Source organism: Argentina silus (genome assembly GCF_951799395.1).
Source record: "Argentina silus genome assembly, chromosome: X".
Lineage (NCBI taxonomy): Eukaryota > Metazoa > Chordata > Actinopteri > Argentiniformes > Argentinidae > Argentina > Argentina silus.
Genome location: NC_139653.1, coordinates 52,602,161 through 52,618,208, shown reverse-complemented (window position 1 = coordinate 52,618,208; position 16,048 = coordinate 52,602,161). Strand labels below are relative to the sequence as shown.

Here is a 16,048-nt window from a genome sequence, read left to right as displayed (position 1 = left end):
TCACGTACTAGAAGATTTACTCTGATACACACATCGATGTTTGTGAGCCAGGTGGGGCACCTCATGGTCACTTCGCCATTCTGAGCATGCCAGGAATGAAGTGAAAGTAGATTCCATCCTTCACATTTCTTCATAGACTACCTTCACATTTCTTCATAGACTACATAGAGTAAACCTTTTGTGGGGCGTTCAGTGGCGTAGCATACTAAGGCGCATACCATATCATCGCAAGGTCACTGGTTTGATTCCGGCCATCGACATGTCCTGCATGTCATCCCTCCTCTCTCTCACCCATCCATCCTGTCAATCTCTACTATCTCTATCCCAATAAAGCAGAAATGCCCTAAAACATATATATAAAAAAAAAAAAAAAAGAGTATACCTTTTGTGACACAGGGTCAAATATAACTACTATTCATCAATGTCACACGAGTCCAAGTTCACACGAACCAGCTGGTATGGAGTTGATAGATTATGCAGAGACTTGGAGTAAACAATGTTGTTGAATAAAACGGGTTCGGAGAAATATGTGATCTGATATCCGGCTAAAACTGTGTTCCAGGCCATGCAGTAAGTAAGCATTAATGCATGACAGGGTGTGCATTAACAGCCGGTATCCAAATGTTTACAGCATGCAGATACCGGCTGTTAATGCACATCCTGTGGTGCATTAATGCACTTATAAACCGGATCCCATTGTTTTTATGCGAGGATTCCCCTTGAAATTTGCTATTGTAGCTGTTAAAAGTTGACTCCTCTACACACCCTACAACACCTTGGAGTTCTGCAGTGTTAATACGCCACATAATTATGGTTCTCTCAAAATGCTCCTGCACACAAGCTGTAACATGTAACTTTGCATATTCGGCTATTGTCACTTGCTACAAACCTTTAGCAGCCAGGAAATCCATAAATATTTCCCTAGGAGTTCACAATGTTGCTGCTTGAATTCCTATCGCAAATCTCTATGTGCAGACCCCTGCAGTTTAAGTGTAACGTGTCTAGTCTAGAATTAAAATTATAAGTTTAATATGCCAACATGGGGATACTGTTACTATTTCCCATTTAGCTAAAACTCTTGTAAAAGAAAAGTGCCTAGCTTCAGCACTGATGGTTATGGCTTGTAGAGTAGCTAGCAAATAAGTGTGTTAGCTTGCTAGTATTTCTCTGATGCTAGCTGTTAGTTTAACTAGACAGTTACTTGTTAGCTAGTTAGCTAGTAGGACATCCATAGGGGTGGTGCTATTACAGTGTTGGCATGTTAGATATGTATTTTAGGTTTTAAACATTGACATTGTTGTTTTGTGGTAACCAGGGGTTACATAATTTGAGGCGAGAGAGATGTCAGCCATGTTTTCTGTTTTGAAAGGCCATTGGGCCAGAGTTGTATATTAAAAGAGTGGTGCCAATTACATTACTAGAGGCTTCAAAATTCCTTCCTGGTTTACCCAATATTTAATATTTATTGGACTAAGGCTGGGCACTCTACTGAGACTGCTCTCCTTGCTGTCACGGAGGCCCACCACTCTACTGAGACTGCTCTCCTTGCTGTCACGGAGGCCCACCACTCTACTGAGACTGCTCTCCTTGCTGTCACGGAGGCCCACCACTCTGCTCGAGCTTCATCCCGTTCTCTCTGTTCTCATTCTTCTGGACATGTCTGCTGCATTCAACTTAGTAAACCACCTGATCATTCTCTCCACCCTATCAGAACTAGGCATCTCTGGCTCTGCACTCTCCTGGTTTGCATCCTACTTGGCCGATCACTCTTACCAGGTGATGTGGAGAGAATCGCTCTCCTCTCCACGAGCCCTCACCACTGGGATCCCCCAGGGCTCCGTCCTAGGGCCCTTACTGTTCTCCCTCTATACCAAATCTCTTGGCTCGGTAATTTCCTCACATGGTTTCTCCTACCACTGCTATGCAGATGACACTCAACTCTTTCTCTCTTTCCGCCGTTCTGACTCACAGGTGGCAACACGTATCGCTGTGTGTCTTGCAGACATTTGCGCTTGGATGTCAGCCCACCACCTCAAGCTCAACAAGACTTAACTACTCTTCCTCCTGGGGAAAGCCTGCCCTCTCCAAGACTTCTCCATCACAGTAGAGAACAGTAGAGAACTCTACTGACCTCCTCCCAGACAGCCAAGAACCTTGGGGTGATCCTTGACAACCACTTATCCTGTGTAGCGAACATCACAGTGACAGCACGCTCCTGTAGATTCTTCCTCTACAACATCAAGATACTTTCATTCCTCACCAGAGAAGCAGCACAACCTTTGGTCCTAACACTCTCGCCTTGACTACTGCAACGCACTCTTGGCCGGACTCCCTGCCTCCATCATCAGGCCTCTGCAGCTCATCCAGAATGCTGCCGCCCGTCTGGTGTTCAATCTCCCCAAATTCTCCCATGTCACCCCCCTCCTTCATACCCTCCACTGGCTCCCGGTAGCAGCTTTCATCAGATTCAAGACCCTGGTGCTCGCCCACTGGGCGGCAAAGGGAACAGCCCCTCCCTACTTGCAAGCAATTGTCACTCTGCTCTACGGATGCAGCAGCCGCGCTACTCGGTCACAGCTTTTCACTGTTCTGGTGCCCCGCTGGTGGAACGAGATTCCCACTGCTGTCATAACTGCAGGGTCACTACCTATCTTCCGCCATAGATTGAGGACCCATCTCTTCGGGCTACATCTTAACTGTCCCTCCTGAAGACCTCTTCATACCCACTACCCCCCTGTACAAGTTTCTCTCCTGTAAATAAATTCATAAATAAAAAAAGGTAATTCTTCTTTCTTCTAGCATTGTGACTGCCAATAGCCCCTGGTCCTAGCATAGACTACTTTTTCTTATGACGATTTATTGGATAGATGATTCACTTACTTAGACAAATGTATTTGTTGCAAGTCGCTTTGGATAAAGGTGTCTGCTAACTGTCATAAATGTAAATGTAATGTATGTAAGTGGGCGGGGCTAACAAGACTTCAGATGGAGAAACATGGAGGATGAAAATAGCCAGTTTCAGCTCCAAAACGTCATGGCTACCCAGCAATCATTTGTCGGACTTTGGACGACAAAATATCTTCCTACTCTATATGCTTCCGCACTGGCCAGGCTCCATTTTGGCCCAAATGTCGACATTCAGAATGCGTCTTCGAAAAGACTTAAACCCTAACCCTAACCCAGGCTCTACTTAGCCTACAACAACATTGAACTTTAGCAATAGGAACAATATGATGGAATATATCTATATATTTGGACAGATGCTGCAGTTTCATAAACAAATATACTCCCAAAATGGTTTAAACATATTTAATGGACATGTCTAGTGGGAACTACTTATCAACATTCTTGGGCATTATAAGGTCCTGTCAGGCGGAGCAACTTTGCTGAAGTGTGTTGTTGTTTTGAGAAGTGGCGTAACAGGCGACATCCACACACTTCCAGCAGTAAGTGCACTCGACCTGCAGTGTGCGGACATTGGCTCTTAATGAACACCCTGTCATGCATTAATGCTTACTTATAGCTCAACCCAAGGGAGTAGGGGGGACAAAAGTTAGAAGCAGGCAAAATTGTCCCCCTCAATAATAATAGCATTTTTTCTTTTTTCAGGCTACATCTTGACTGTCCCTCCTAAAGACGTCTTCACGCCTCACGACCCCTCTGTACAGTTCCTCTACTGTTAATAATAAATAATTAAATAAATAAATAATTATAATAATCATTTCTTCTTCTAGCATTGTGACTGCCAATAGCACCTGGTCCTAGCATAGATTTATTCTTATGATGACTGATGTATACATGATTCACTTACTTTATACAAATGTACTTGTTGTAAGTCGCTTTGGATAAAAGCATCTGCTAAATGTCAAAATGTAAATGTAAATGTAGGTCCCATGCCCATTTACCAATTATGTCCAACAGAAGCTTTTTTGTTTTACCATAGTAAAACAAAACATGACATCAGGGTAAATGGATCGACTGGTCGACACAGTATCCAAAGTACTGTATAAATGATCTCTTACACAACAAACACACACGTTCACATCTATCCTGATTAACGACTTGACTGCAGCCCATTCACGAATGACATTCTTGAGAGGAGGATTCACGCCCTAGCAAAGTGCAACTCCCTGTAGCTACAAGTTCACAGCTGTTGAAGACAACTTCCACTTGCAGTATACCACAATGAAACAAAACGTCAGTTCAGATTTCAGCAGAATCCAACATCAGATGTTTCGGTAGTGATCTCCTGCATCAGGGACGAAGTGGTGTTGGGGTCACATCCCAATGACCTGCAGCTGTGGCCGCTGGCCTTTAAGGGGATGGACTTTTCTGGGGCATGAAGCTGGGTGAAAGAATGCTTGAATGGACCTACTGTTCCTTAATGTTTGTTTGTCTCTCTGGTCATTCCTACTAGACCTTCTGGGGATTCCTAGCAACAGAATGTATGAGAACAGGAGGAAGGAACAATAATGTTTTTTCGCGTCTGCTTCACAAAACATGCAAAATGTACACTGGACAGCTGGATTTGGAGAAATATCCCTCTCAAAAGTAATTTGAACATTGGAGTATTGTAACTTGGTGAACTGAGAGAACACCATGATTAAGTCATAATGTTCTTTCCTACTGGAAGACATGCAATGTGGGAGAGGACAGGAAGGGAGAATTAGTCATTTCCTGAGATAAGAGCTTAGTGCTCCAAGCGTTTCTGCCACACATGAAGGGAGGCACAGATTGTTAACGTTCCTCCTCCTCCTCCCCCCCCCCCCCCCCCCCTCCTCCTCCTCTTCTTCTTCCCTAGAAGAACTCAGGAACTGTGCATGTTACCGTCAAACAGTCTGTTCAGGTATAGATGGAATCAAACCAAAACACTGACACAAAGTATAGCAATTGTATAGACATTTTAAATATCCAGTAAGTATAATTATTAATAAAATCACTGGTAATAAATCTTCCCCATAGATCATCCAAGTCATGTTTGAGAGGAAAATCTGCCAAGTCTGTCATCTCTCATATTGTTTATTGTTTTAAAACACAATGCGTTTTTCAGGAGAGTTTGATACTTGATTGCCATAACAACGAGGTAAAGGGAGTTGACTCACCAACTGCTAAAGAATTCCAAAGAATTCCGGAACACTCCCCACCTAGAGTGCCAAGTGTTCTAAGTGGTGTTTACCTAGCAACAATACTCTGATTGGCTACAAAATGAAGCATCATAATTGATGCATTTCTGGTGAATAAAGTCACCCTTGGCACTCTAGAATGTTGACAGTTTGGGCGACTTTATTCACCCTCGGACACTGAATGAGTTAAAGCATATGGTCTCTCTCGCTCTCTCTCTGTTTCAATTTCAGCAACAATACTCAAATAGGCTGTGGAATTCAAGCGATGATTGATTGGTATTAACGGGCCCAAAGTGTGCCAAGAAAACATTCCCCACACCATCACGCCACCTCCACCATGAGAAGGTGTACAGGTGTTCCTAATAAAGTGTTCGTGAGTGTGTATCACCTTGTAACACTTTCACTGCAATGTGAATAACGTCCCTCCTGCAGAGCCTTCTGCTCCAAGGTCTAGTTCAACACAAGAGGACAAGACATTTCTCCCATATCCTCCTGCTTCCACAGCAGACATGTAACTGTAGCCTTTTATTGACTCTGTAAGAGATAACAAAGTCTCCAATGTGTCACAGGAGTGGAGTAACATGGGGGCGGCCAGTAGTGTAGCACACTAAGGCGCATACCATATCATTGCCTGGTCCCTGGTTCGATTCCAGCCATCGACATATCCTGCATGTCATCCCTCCTCTCTCTCTCACCCATCTTTCCTGTCAATCTCTACTGTCTCTATCCCAATAAAGCAGAAATACCCTATAAATATATATTTTTTTAAAAAGGGAGTGGAGTAACATCCCAAGCTACTAAGGTGTAGGAAGATGAATACTAGCAAGAATTGTGAACACAATTATGACTTTTTAAAGTGTTGCGCCTCATCTTTCAAGGCACTAATATTGAACCTAGTCAAATTTTCAGGGCAAACCAGGTTAGCTGGCTTTTTTTTTTTTTTTGGGGGGGGGGGGGGGGGGGGGGGGATAGAGAGAGAGAGAGAGAGAGAGGGCTTTATTCAGGAGATGTTTACCTGTAGGAGAAGACCTCCCGTCTTTGAGAAGGATAGCCTGTGCTGAAAAATGGCAGCTGTGATAGGCCAAAAATCTCTGTATAACTGCGTCATTACATGCTGTAGAATGTAGATGTGCTTTTTGCCCCTTCACTTCTCTGTCCTGTACTGCAGGTTGATACCAACCACAGTGAAATGTGGACAGACATTGTTCTTTACTCAACTCTGAGAAAATCGACTGAATTTGCTCAATCCTGCCAATTTGCAGTCCTGTCTACCATGACTCTTAAGTTTTCCGTAAATCTTAAGGGTACACTTGGCTTGATTGAGCTTATTCACCGTCTGAAGTTTGTAGAGATGAATTGAGCAATATAAACCTTTTACTATATTAAAACATGTCAGCAAACCAATTTCACCCAGCTCTTAAACCTACAGTACATCTCAGAGTTTTTTTTTCAGAGCGCTCACAGTTTTCTGTTCCATAATTCCAGCCCTCGTACTGTATGGCTCATTCACATTAACACTACACCGGACGACTCCAACCAAATGAATACGGTTTCCAACGGCGAGGTAGAAAAAGGACAGTGTTTGAGCCCATAACGTATATCTCATATTTCATCACCAGCATGGCAGTCTCAGCAGGCCGTAAGCTTAAAGGGATATAATGCTGCCCATTGTCCTCGATGCACAGTGCTTACCTTCATATATCTTGAAGAGCAGGGCCTCGGCCGTAGGCTACAGAAGCTTCTCTGAGGGATTTTCATCTGTATAACAGGAGCTACATTTACCACAGGACCTTAACTTCATCTGACTTTCTCATCCAGATGTTTTAGGCAAATGGTGTTATTATGAATACTGCTAAGTAAAACATAAATAAATTAGAGTTGAACAACATTTTCAATGCAGCAGGTAAATTGTTTTTAATTTGACACGTGTTGATGTGTTGATGTGTTTGCTACATAGGAATGGAAGTTTGGTCAAATACATGGCATTATGTTGATGGGAACCGTACAGTACATATTACATTGTTTTACACAAAATCCCTTTTAGATAGCTCTGCAAGAATATGCAATAGACATATGCATCAGACATCATCTCAACACATTCATATTCACTTCACCTGAGCCAAATACTATGTAAATTCCTGTTGAATAGATTTAAGACTTAACCTAACTTAAGTTGTGCTTTCTAAAAACTACAAGAACTAGTGCACATCTATCTGATACAGAACTGGTGTAGCCTTTAAAAACACAAATACACACATACATCCAAAACTACACCCACACACATGTGCACACACATGTGCACACACACCCACACACAAATACAAATCTGATCACACTAAAGGTATATGGTTCAGCCCTGAATTTTGAATCTGAATAAGGGATACGATCAATAAAATCTATAGATTACTGTAATAATATAAGGCTTGCCAACTAGACCACTTTCTATCACATTAAATATATAACATGTTCTCATACACTATAGCCATTTCAACATTTACAATTTGCCAGTAAATAAATATATTTTTCAAGTCTTATGTTTGATATGTAAAAGTTTAGATAGAATAATAATTTAGCACAATGTTTTTTTTTCCCTTACAGTTCCTGAAAATGACAATGGCTACAGGCACATCTGGACAAGGACTATGGTGCCAGAGCACCCCTGGGGACCCCAGGCAGGCAGAGTCAACCGCTTTGGCAAAATCCACCTCCCTTCCCGTGGCACTATTCCGTTGTGATCTGTGCGATGCAACAGCAATGGCACTACTTGGCAGAAATCAGCACCATTCCGTTTTGGTCTGAGCAATGCAGCGCCGACGGCACCGGTTGGCACCGCTTGACACCATTCAGTTTCGGTCTGACACGGCAACAGCATGTTCAGGATTCAAAGCTTCAACATCAAAAGGGGCCTAGAACCGAAACATCTCGTCATTGAGCAAGCTGACCGACTTGTTGAGCAGCGTCTCTTCACTGTCCACAAACTTGTACCCGAACAGCCTCATGGTTGGTCCGCACACCCGCTGCACTACCCGGGCCAGTTTAAAGGGTATACTGAACCTCCACTTCTCTACCTGCTCCGAGGAGTTCTTCTGGGTGGAGTAGACGTCGCTGGCCTGCTGCGTGGTCTGGGTGTTCCTTAGGATCCACTCCCGGGCCTGGGGACTGAACGGGATCCCTGTGAACCTGTACATCTCTTCAGCTTTCTGCATGGGGTAGCGCGCGATGTCCTCGTAGCGCACCAGCATGTATCTCCTCCTCAGCCAGGCCGGCTTGCTGAGCCCCACCTCCGCCGACATCCTAATATGGTCGCAGTTTCCTTTGAGCCTCTTGACCTCCTCGTCATCCTCTGGGATCTCCCCGTCCAGCGCCCAGGCCTTCCAGGTCTGGTACTTGGAGGAGAAGGCCACCATGCGGGAGGCCAGGATGGCCCGGGGGTCTCGGACCAGCTGGATCACGCGGAGGTCCAGGCGGGGATCCTCCACCAGGGGGCGCAGCGTGTTGAGTTGGCGCACGCGGACTGTCTTGATGGCGCGGTGCTCCTTGGACAGGCAGGACTCTGAGGCCAGGGTCAGGTTGAGGGGCCCACATCGGCGTGTCTTACAGTGGAACCTGGGAGAGAGAGGGGGAACATGGCAGTCTGACAGTGTGCGGAGACATTGGGGTTTTTGTTCACTTAGTCCAGTCACTTCGAAAGAGTAGCTCCTTTGAGTGAGAGAGTATTAGGTTAGACTTTATTATGGTTGCTAAGTAGCTGGTACAAAATGAAATTACACACTAACATTGTATAATCTTGTAATTACACTTTTATTTCTACAGAATTCATTACACCAAGCATTATAATGTATTTGGCACCAGTTGTTAGTTGTTGCTACCAATGGTGTTTAACACTTTGAAGTAAGAAGAGGAAAGTACAATGACCTCACAACATAATTTCTAAGAGGACACCATTCTGAAACGGGATTGCCTTGTCATACATTACGCCCACAGTGAGTTGAAATAGTGACACAAACAATGATTTAGGTAAGTACCTACCTCTCAAACACGTCTTTGACCACAGGTGAGCAAACATCCTCGTCACAGAGCGAGGAGCTGGACTCTCTGCGGAACAGAGCCGGGGTGACATGATCCTGGGGCGGTGGGGAGATGAACTTCTCCAGGGGGGAAAAATCACAGAGGAAGAGCGCCTGGAGGACGTCCCTGTAGGCCACCGCCGACACCGACCCGTTAGTGCCCCCGGTGGCCAGAGTCAGCATGCGCTCTACATGCCACAGCGGCTCGAACAGGTAGAACATGTTCCCGCCATGCTGGTTGAAGAACTCCCCCACGAATGAGGAGCCGGTACGTGTGGTGGCCAGGAGCAGGATGTGCTTACGGCCCCCGCTGTACCTGTAGTTGTCCGGGTCTTCAGTGTAGTCCTCTGACGACGAGGGGTCTGTGTAGTTCAGCTTCAAGCCTGTGAGTGCAGAGAGCAGCTGGCCCAGTGCGGCGAGGGCGCCATTTTCTGACAGATTTGTGATGGTGGTGGTGTTGTTGTTGTTGTTATGGCTGTAGTCCAGTGGGGTCTGGGTGGTCTGCTGTGGTATCTGTCTCTGGGTTAGCTTATCAGAGACCCTGAGAGAGAAATATTTTGTTTTAGATTTGGTCAATGTTTAAACACACAGCAGCAGCAGCACAGACATTGATGAGACAATGTTGTGGATCCAAGTAGGATATTCATTAGGTGACTGTAGCCTAGTGTGGGTTCCAGTAACTCAGTGGCTCCCAAACTTTTAACAGTCATGTACCCCCTGTCGGTTATTTTGTAGCCTAATTGATATTCTATGAACACTATCCCTTACATATTAGACATTGTGATAATATTCTGTTGGACAGGGTGCATGCATTTATTTTTGGTACTGAGACTGCAGTCGGCTATTCAACAGGACTGTTTGGGAAGGTAAATCACAGATTTATTTTGCGTACCCCCTAGATCGATCCACGTACCCCACTTTGACAATAGTGGCAGTAACTGTAACACACCCACAAGCACAGCCCCAAGATACCTACAGTATGTACCAAACCACCATCAAGTCATCATTACTAATTAAACCACCTCAGACTTTAAATATCTCTTATTACGTACCTAGATATGATGTTGCTTTCCTTCTCGATGATCACCAGCGCCACGATGCAGATGAAGACTATTGCATACTTGGTCCTCATTCTTGATCGTGGTTGTGTAGTGGGACGTCAGCACAGTGTGTGTGTGTGCGTGTGTGTGTGCGTGTGTGTGTGTGTGTGTGTGTGTGTGTGTGTGTGTGCGTGTGTAACTGGTGCACGTCTCCAGCAATCTCTGCTCACTGAGCTATCTGGGTCACCGCAGGTCATGGGGCGGACGCAGCCTCATTCTGGAGAAAAGAAAAGGAAATGGTCACTTTTCTAGAAAGGTGTGGAGGAGAAGGTATTCTTCCTTTACAGATTGGCACAACTAAGCATTAGTCATTCTGTTTCGTGTTTCAGAGGATAAAAGAAAAGGTTAAGAGAAGGGATGATTCATCATTCATAATTTTTCACACACCTTGTAATAAAAGTGATGCTTGGTGTCACTAACGGCAGAAAAGGAGAATATTGATGGGAACATAAGCTACCAGCTACAACTTGAAGTGAATTTCCTCTCTGTTGTATTCTGTTACCATTTGTCTTAATGGTGGTTCTATCTGATATTGCTGTGCCTCTGAAGAAAGAGAGAGAGAGAGAGAGAGAGAGAGAGAGAGAGATAACGTGATTTAGTATTGAAATATTGTGGCCTGAAGGAAGATTCTAAAGGAAATTTCCTATTAAACCAAAGACTTTCAATTCCTTTGCGTTTCCTGAAGCAAGCGTGCCATCTCTTTCAAGCCCATGGAGAGAGATTGGGTATAAGGTCAGCCTTGAAATGGTTTTGAGGACATGACATTGCTGCTATGAAGTTGGGGAATCATCCTATTTTGTAGCAACCTGAATGGATGGGATTTCGTTGCAAAAATCTGAACCTTTATTGTGTAACCACAGCAATGGGAGCAGAGTCAAATAGAACCCCAAAGGTCCCTCATTACAATTGGAACATGAAGTGGAGAAATACATTTTAAACACTAATGGGAAATCCATATGCCCCAACCGCATAGAATATGCAGCTGTCCAGGCCAGAAAGAGAGAGAGATCTCTTAAGAGTTAATGTAAACAGGAAACGGTCCCAGTACCATCGCTGTGGAACACTTCCATATGGCATGGAGTCAAAATGCTAAACGCGAGACAGATCCGGGGGCATATCTCAAGTCTAGTGCTGTGTGAATCTCAGACCCGACATGCATTCTTGTGCAACCTCCAGAATACAAAGAGTAAAAACAAACAATATCACAATCCCAACTGGAATAAATAAAACACAGGCACTAACCTGTGCATCATGTGAGTCATCTTGGAGCTAACCGTCTAAGATGTTGGCATCTGTTCATTGTTATCTGGGGAGTGTTCCTCACTAAAAGTCACTGCATTGGTACAGGGTACAGAACAAGTCTGGGCTTGGGCAAATGCTCTTGGGGGCAAATATGGATGGATCTGTTTTTATCTTCCATAATGTTGTTGCAACTGAGGCCACAGAGGTTAGCTCAGTTCATCACGCCCACCATGGCAAAAGTCTGGTAAAACATCCCATAATAGTGCCCAAGCCCAATACCCTTCCATGTGAGGGAATGGTATTCATTGCCACAGTAACGCCACATAGCACCTCTTTGGGAATCTAGAGTAGGTGTGCTACTGGCCGATTTGGTTCATTTCATTTCTTGCCGTGATTCTCAAATCATGCCCCCGCTCCACGTACCCAAACAGAGGGCCAAATGAGGATGTATCTTCATTTACATTACATCTATGGCATTTAGCAGACGCCTTTATCCAAAGAGACTTAAAACAAATACATTTGGTTAAGTAAGTGAATCACCTATACATCAGTCATCATAAGATAAAGTAATCAATGCTCAGACCAGCGGCCATAGGCAGTCACGATGCTAGAAGAAAGGAAGAATTACTTCTTTTTTTTTCTTTTACTTTTTTTTACAGGAGAGAAACTTGTACAGGGGGGTAGTGTGGAATAAGAGGTCTTTAGGAGGGACAGTTAAGATGTAGCCTGAAGAGATGGGTCTTCAATCTACGGCGGAAGACTGGTATCTGAAACAACATGTCGGTTTCCACTTCTCCTTCAATACACCCCCGAAAATTAAATATATGCAAATCCTCCCCCGTCCCCACCATTTGGACCTGTCAAGAGAGTGAATCATCTGTACAAAGCATATCATTATGGAAGAGACACAGCTTTCAAGCCGCCACAGAGTGATTGTGTACTCTGTAAGTAAATATCAACCAATTATCTCAGCATAGTATGCCATAGCCGTCAACCTGTCAGGCGGAAGCACTTGAGTTGAGCTCTTTACATATTCAAGACCCACTGAGGCGTTTGACAAATCTGACGATCTGCTCAAGCAGAAACTGCACATCACTCTGTTTATCATCTCGGTACAAATTACATTAATGGCTGCCTTCAGAGCCTTTAGAGCAGCTCTACCCTACGTGTGCCTCTGCAATGGAGACACTGGAGGCTAAACGCCTCAGGCAGACTGTGGTTTTCATGCCACTGATGTCGTAGAAAAACCTATAGAAGGGTCTAAATTTGTTTTCCTGGAAATGTGTGGTTTTCATGTTCTCATGTTTCATGTGATGTCTGTGTACAGAGAGCGAGGATGCCACTGTAAGAGAGAGGCATTCCTAAGAGATAGACCACCATCACCAGTCACAGCTCCTACGGGTGTTGTGTGAGTGTTTGTGTGTGTGTGTGTGTGTGTGTGTGTGTGTTTGTGTGTGTGTGTGTGTGTGTGTGTGTGTGTAGATGTGTGTGTGTGTGTGTGTGTGTGTGTGTGTGTGTATGTGTGTGTGTGTGCGAGTGTGCATGAGCTTGCCTGTCTGATGGAGAGAGCGAGAGAGAACGAGAGCGAGAGACAGTGTGTAGGACCATATGTGGGTGTGAACAGGAGAGGGTTTGCATTGGTCAAGGTGGAGTTGTGTTCAAATATAATAATACATAATTCTTCCTTGTGAGAGAATTTGAAAAAAGCAAAAATGCAAACAAAGCTGAATCTCTCTCCCAAAAAACATTACTTTATCCCTTTTAAAGTGAGGATGTTGCAAAGAACGTCAAAAGTCAAGTCTCAGTCTCTCTCTCTCTCTAGACATCAGCCAAACATTGCAGGCCTATACATTATATGGTAGCCTCTTAAAGAGCAAGAAAGACCTCAGCCTGCCTATGCACTACTGAATGAGTACCTATAGAATACGTAATATAAGCCTATAAAACATTTCCTCTAATCAAAATAAAGTCATTGAAAATCATTAAAAAAAAAATTGTCTTTTTGCACTAATAGGTTTCCTCCAATGGAATTGATGGACATGGGGCATATCGATTAAGATAGCGCACACATATGTATCTGCCATTACGAAATGTTGCTTTAATAGGTTACAATTGTTTGTTTGTTCCAGTAATTGGTAGTACCTGTGACAAATGCGCTGAAACACAAACATGTGTTGATGGCATATCTGCAATATCATGGATTTTCAAGCGACCATTGGTGCTAGTGATTCGCACGATGATATGTTGTCGCCGATGGCCACTATAGGCTACGGCGCTCACACTATAGCATATCCTGCAAGAAAACGGGGATACAAGACCCTTAGGGTGGCTGCAGATTTATAGTGACAAACCTTTCACCGTTGACTCTTCGGGATTCAAGCGAAGGTTCCCTGTTCTGGTGTGAAATACTACCGCGATCCTCCGTAGCATCTCGCATTGTCTTGAGCCAGAATACACTACTTCATTGTATCCACGGTTACCCTCTTCCGCCAAATGAATGAAAAGCGCCGTAAAAACGCAAGGCATGGACGAACAGATTGTAAAACACCATCTAAATATCAACCAAGCCAAAAAAAAATAAGAAATACAGTCGAGAGGTCGAAGAAGAAAGAAAAACTTCAACATGTGTTAATAAAATGTAACATGTATATTGAAGGTCTCTTGAATAAACTAAAAATCATCAAAATATATCACACACCCTGATATAAATCAGAGAAAAATATAGAAGCATTTTTAGTTTCTAAACTTGTGAACTTTTTTCTTTGTTCAACCCCAGCGAGCAGCGAAGTAACAGTCCGCGACCAGAGCGCCCGACCGCATCGCTCCTCATAGCGTGGGACATCCTGGAGAAGTGGTCACGTGGTAGTATAAGGACCTTTCTGTTTTTGGTGAAGGAAAGTGCCCTAGGGAAGAAGCAGGATGGATGAGCCGGATTAAACTCACATTCAACGTGTCGACTGCACACTTTAATTTCTAGATTTACGATTTCTAGCCATCACTCCATGCTGTATAATTACAGGTAATCAGTGTTGGAAAATTCCAAACATGTTGGAACCATTGACTTATTGCCCATAAAACCATCACCCATACTGTATGATTTATTGCAAAGGAGTATACAAGGGAAACGTGAGGAAGTAAACAAGTCCAGTTATTGTTATTGCTCATACTTATTATTAGTAGCAGTAGTAGTATTATTGGGCTTATCTCACTTTCTTTCAACTACCCAGCAAATCTATCTATCTATCGAAACATCTTTAAATGTTTCCCACTATCAAAACAACACTATGCAATCCCACAAAGTTTCTTCTGCATCTTCTCTTTCTAGTTTTACAATTTGACGCTAAACTATAGATGGATATATATTAAGATATTACCTTAGCAACGCTTAATACATAAAGAACAAGTCTTCTCATACTTCATGATCTCTGAGGATATTCTGCCCTCTGGTGAACATTAAACAGGCCACCATGGCCTATTTTTTAGATTAGGCTAATTTGACACTAGATTGTACTGCGCTTAATTTATCTGCCTGGATCCAATGGAATAGTAAATCCCAAAAACTTCAAGCTATAAAATCACACCTAAAATACCTTATTTCTTTATCTTTCTTTCTGTCTTTCTTTCTTTCTTTCTTTCTTTTTTTCTTTCTTTCTTTCTATCTATCTTTCTTTCCTACATAGAGTGTTTGCCATAAGAATATGACCCTGCAGGATTTAAATTCGATCACTAATTAGAATAATTGTATTACATCTAAAGAAACAACATCATTTATTTGTGTTATTCTCTTCTGAAGTACTGAATAGGCCCTGATCTTGCAATCAAGTTCTGTTGGTCAACGATTCACCACCACCTTTTGCCACTTGGAGGCAGCAGTGTAAAAGCCTGAGATGTGGTTGCAATCACTAGGGCTTCAGTGGGAGGGTTTAGCCCAATACATACAAACATACCCGTGGACAAACCTTCTTTAGGTCGGTTTTATTTATGTAGCCATACAAAACGTTAATGCAGTTTAGATTTTGCCTCTTGGTTGAGAATGATAGATCATTACAATTGTGCTGACATGGTTTAGTCTAACAGTAAGTAGGATACCCATAATATAATATCATATTACTGTGAAACTAGATAGATTCCAGAGGAGACAATTCCATGAAATAGTGACACCAATTTATCACATAAAACAACAAAAGATAATCCAATATCATCACTTTTAAATCAAGTAGTGCTTTTATTTGTCTCCATTTCGTCTTGATAATTCTACTATTTGTTGTAACTATGTTTTCATTATCCATAAAGGATGTGATTCTTCAGATGATTCAGCGTTATTAAGGCAAAGTGATTTATACAGTATCAGTCATCACCAGCCAATATGACTCCATTACACTCTCAGCCCGCGGCATGCAAGGCATTATAGGATGTTCTTTGTTACCATGGGTACTCTTATCCCGATGAGGCCCTTCTAGCATGGGTGGTCTTCTGGGCGGGAGCCAAGGGAAGGCCTGCATGAGTCTGCTTCAGT

At 43.3% G+C, this 16,048-nt stretch overlaps 2 protein-coding genes across 2 annotated transcripts in view; one reads left to right on the top strand and one right to left on the bottom strand.

The window, feature by feature from the left end:
* The window catches only part of cdhr1a (cadherin-related family member 1a), a gene marked incomplete at both ends in the record, with an annotated part of 179,415 nt that overhangs the window by 125,946 nt on the left and 37,421 nt on the right, over positions 1-16,048 (top strand). The gene's annotated exons all lie outside the window — the stretch shown is intronic.
* Positions 7,018-14,310, bottom strand: chst3a (carbohydrate (chondroitin 6) sulfotransferase 3a). The gene is made up of 4 exons (XM_083695118.1): positions 13,884-14,310; positions 10,243-10,507; positions 9,153-9,731; positions 7,018-8,729 (listed from the first exon to the last, which is right to left on the bottom strand). The coding sequence occupies exons 2-4, from the start codon at positions 10,320-10,322 to the stop codon at positions 8,030-8,032; spliced, it is 1,359 nt and encodes a 452-aa protein (XP_083551244.1). The 5' UTR covers positions 10,323-10,507; positions 13,884-14,310; the 3' UTR covers positions 7,018-8,029.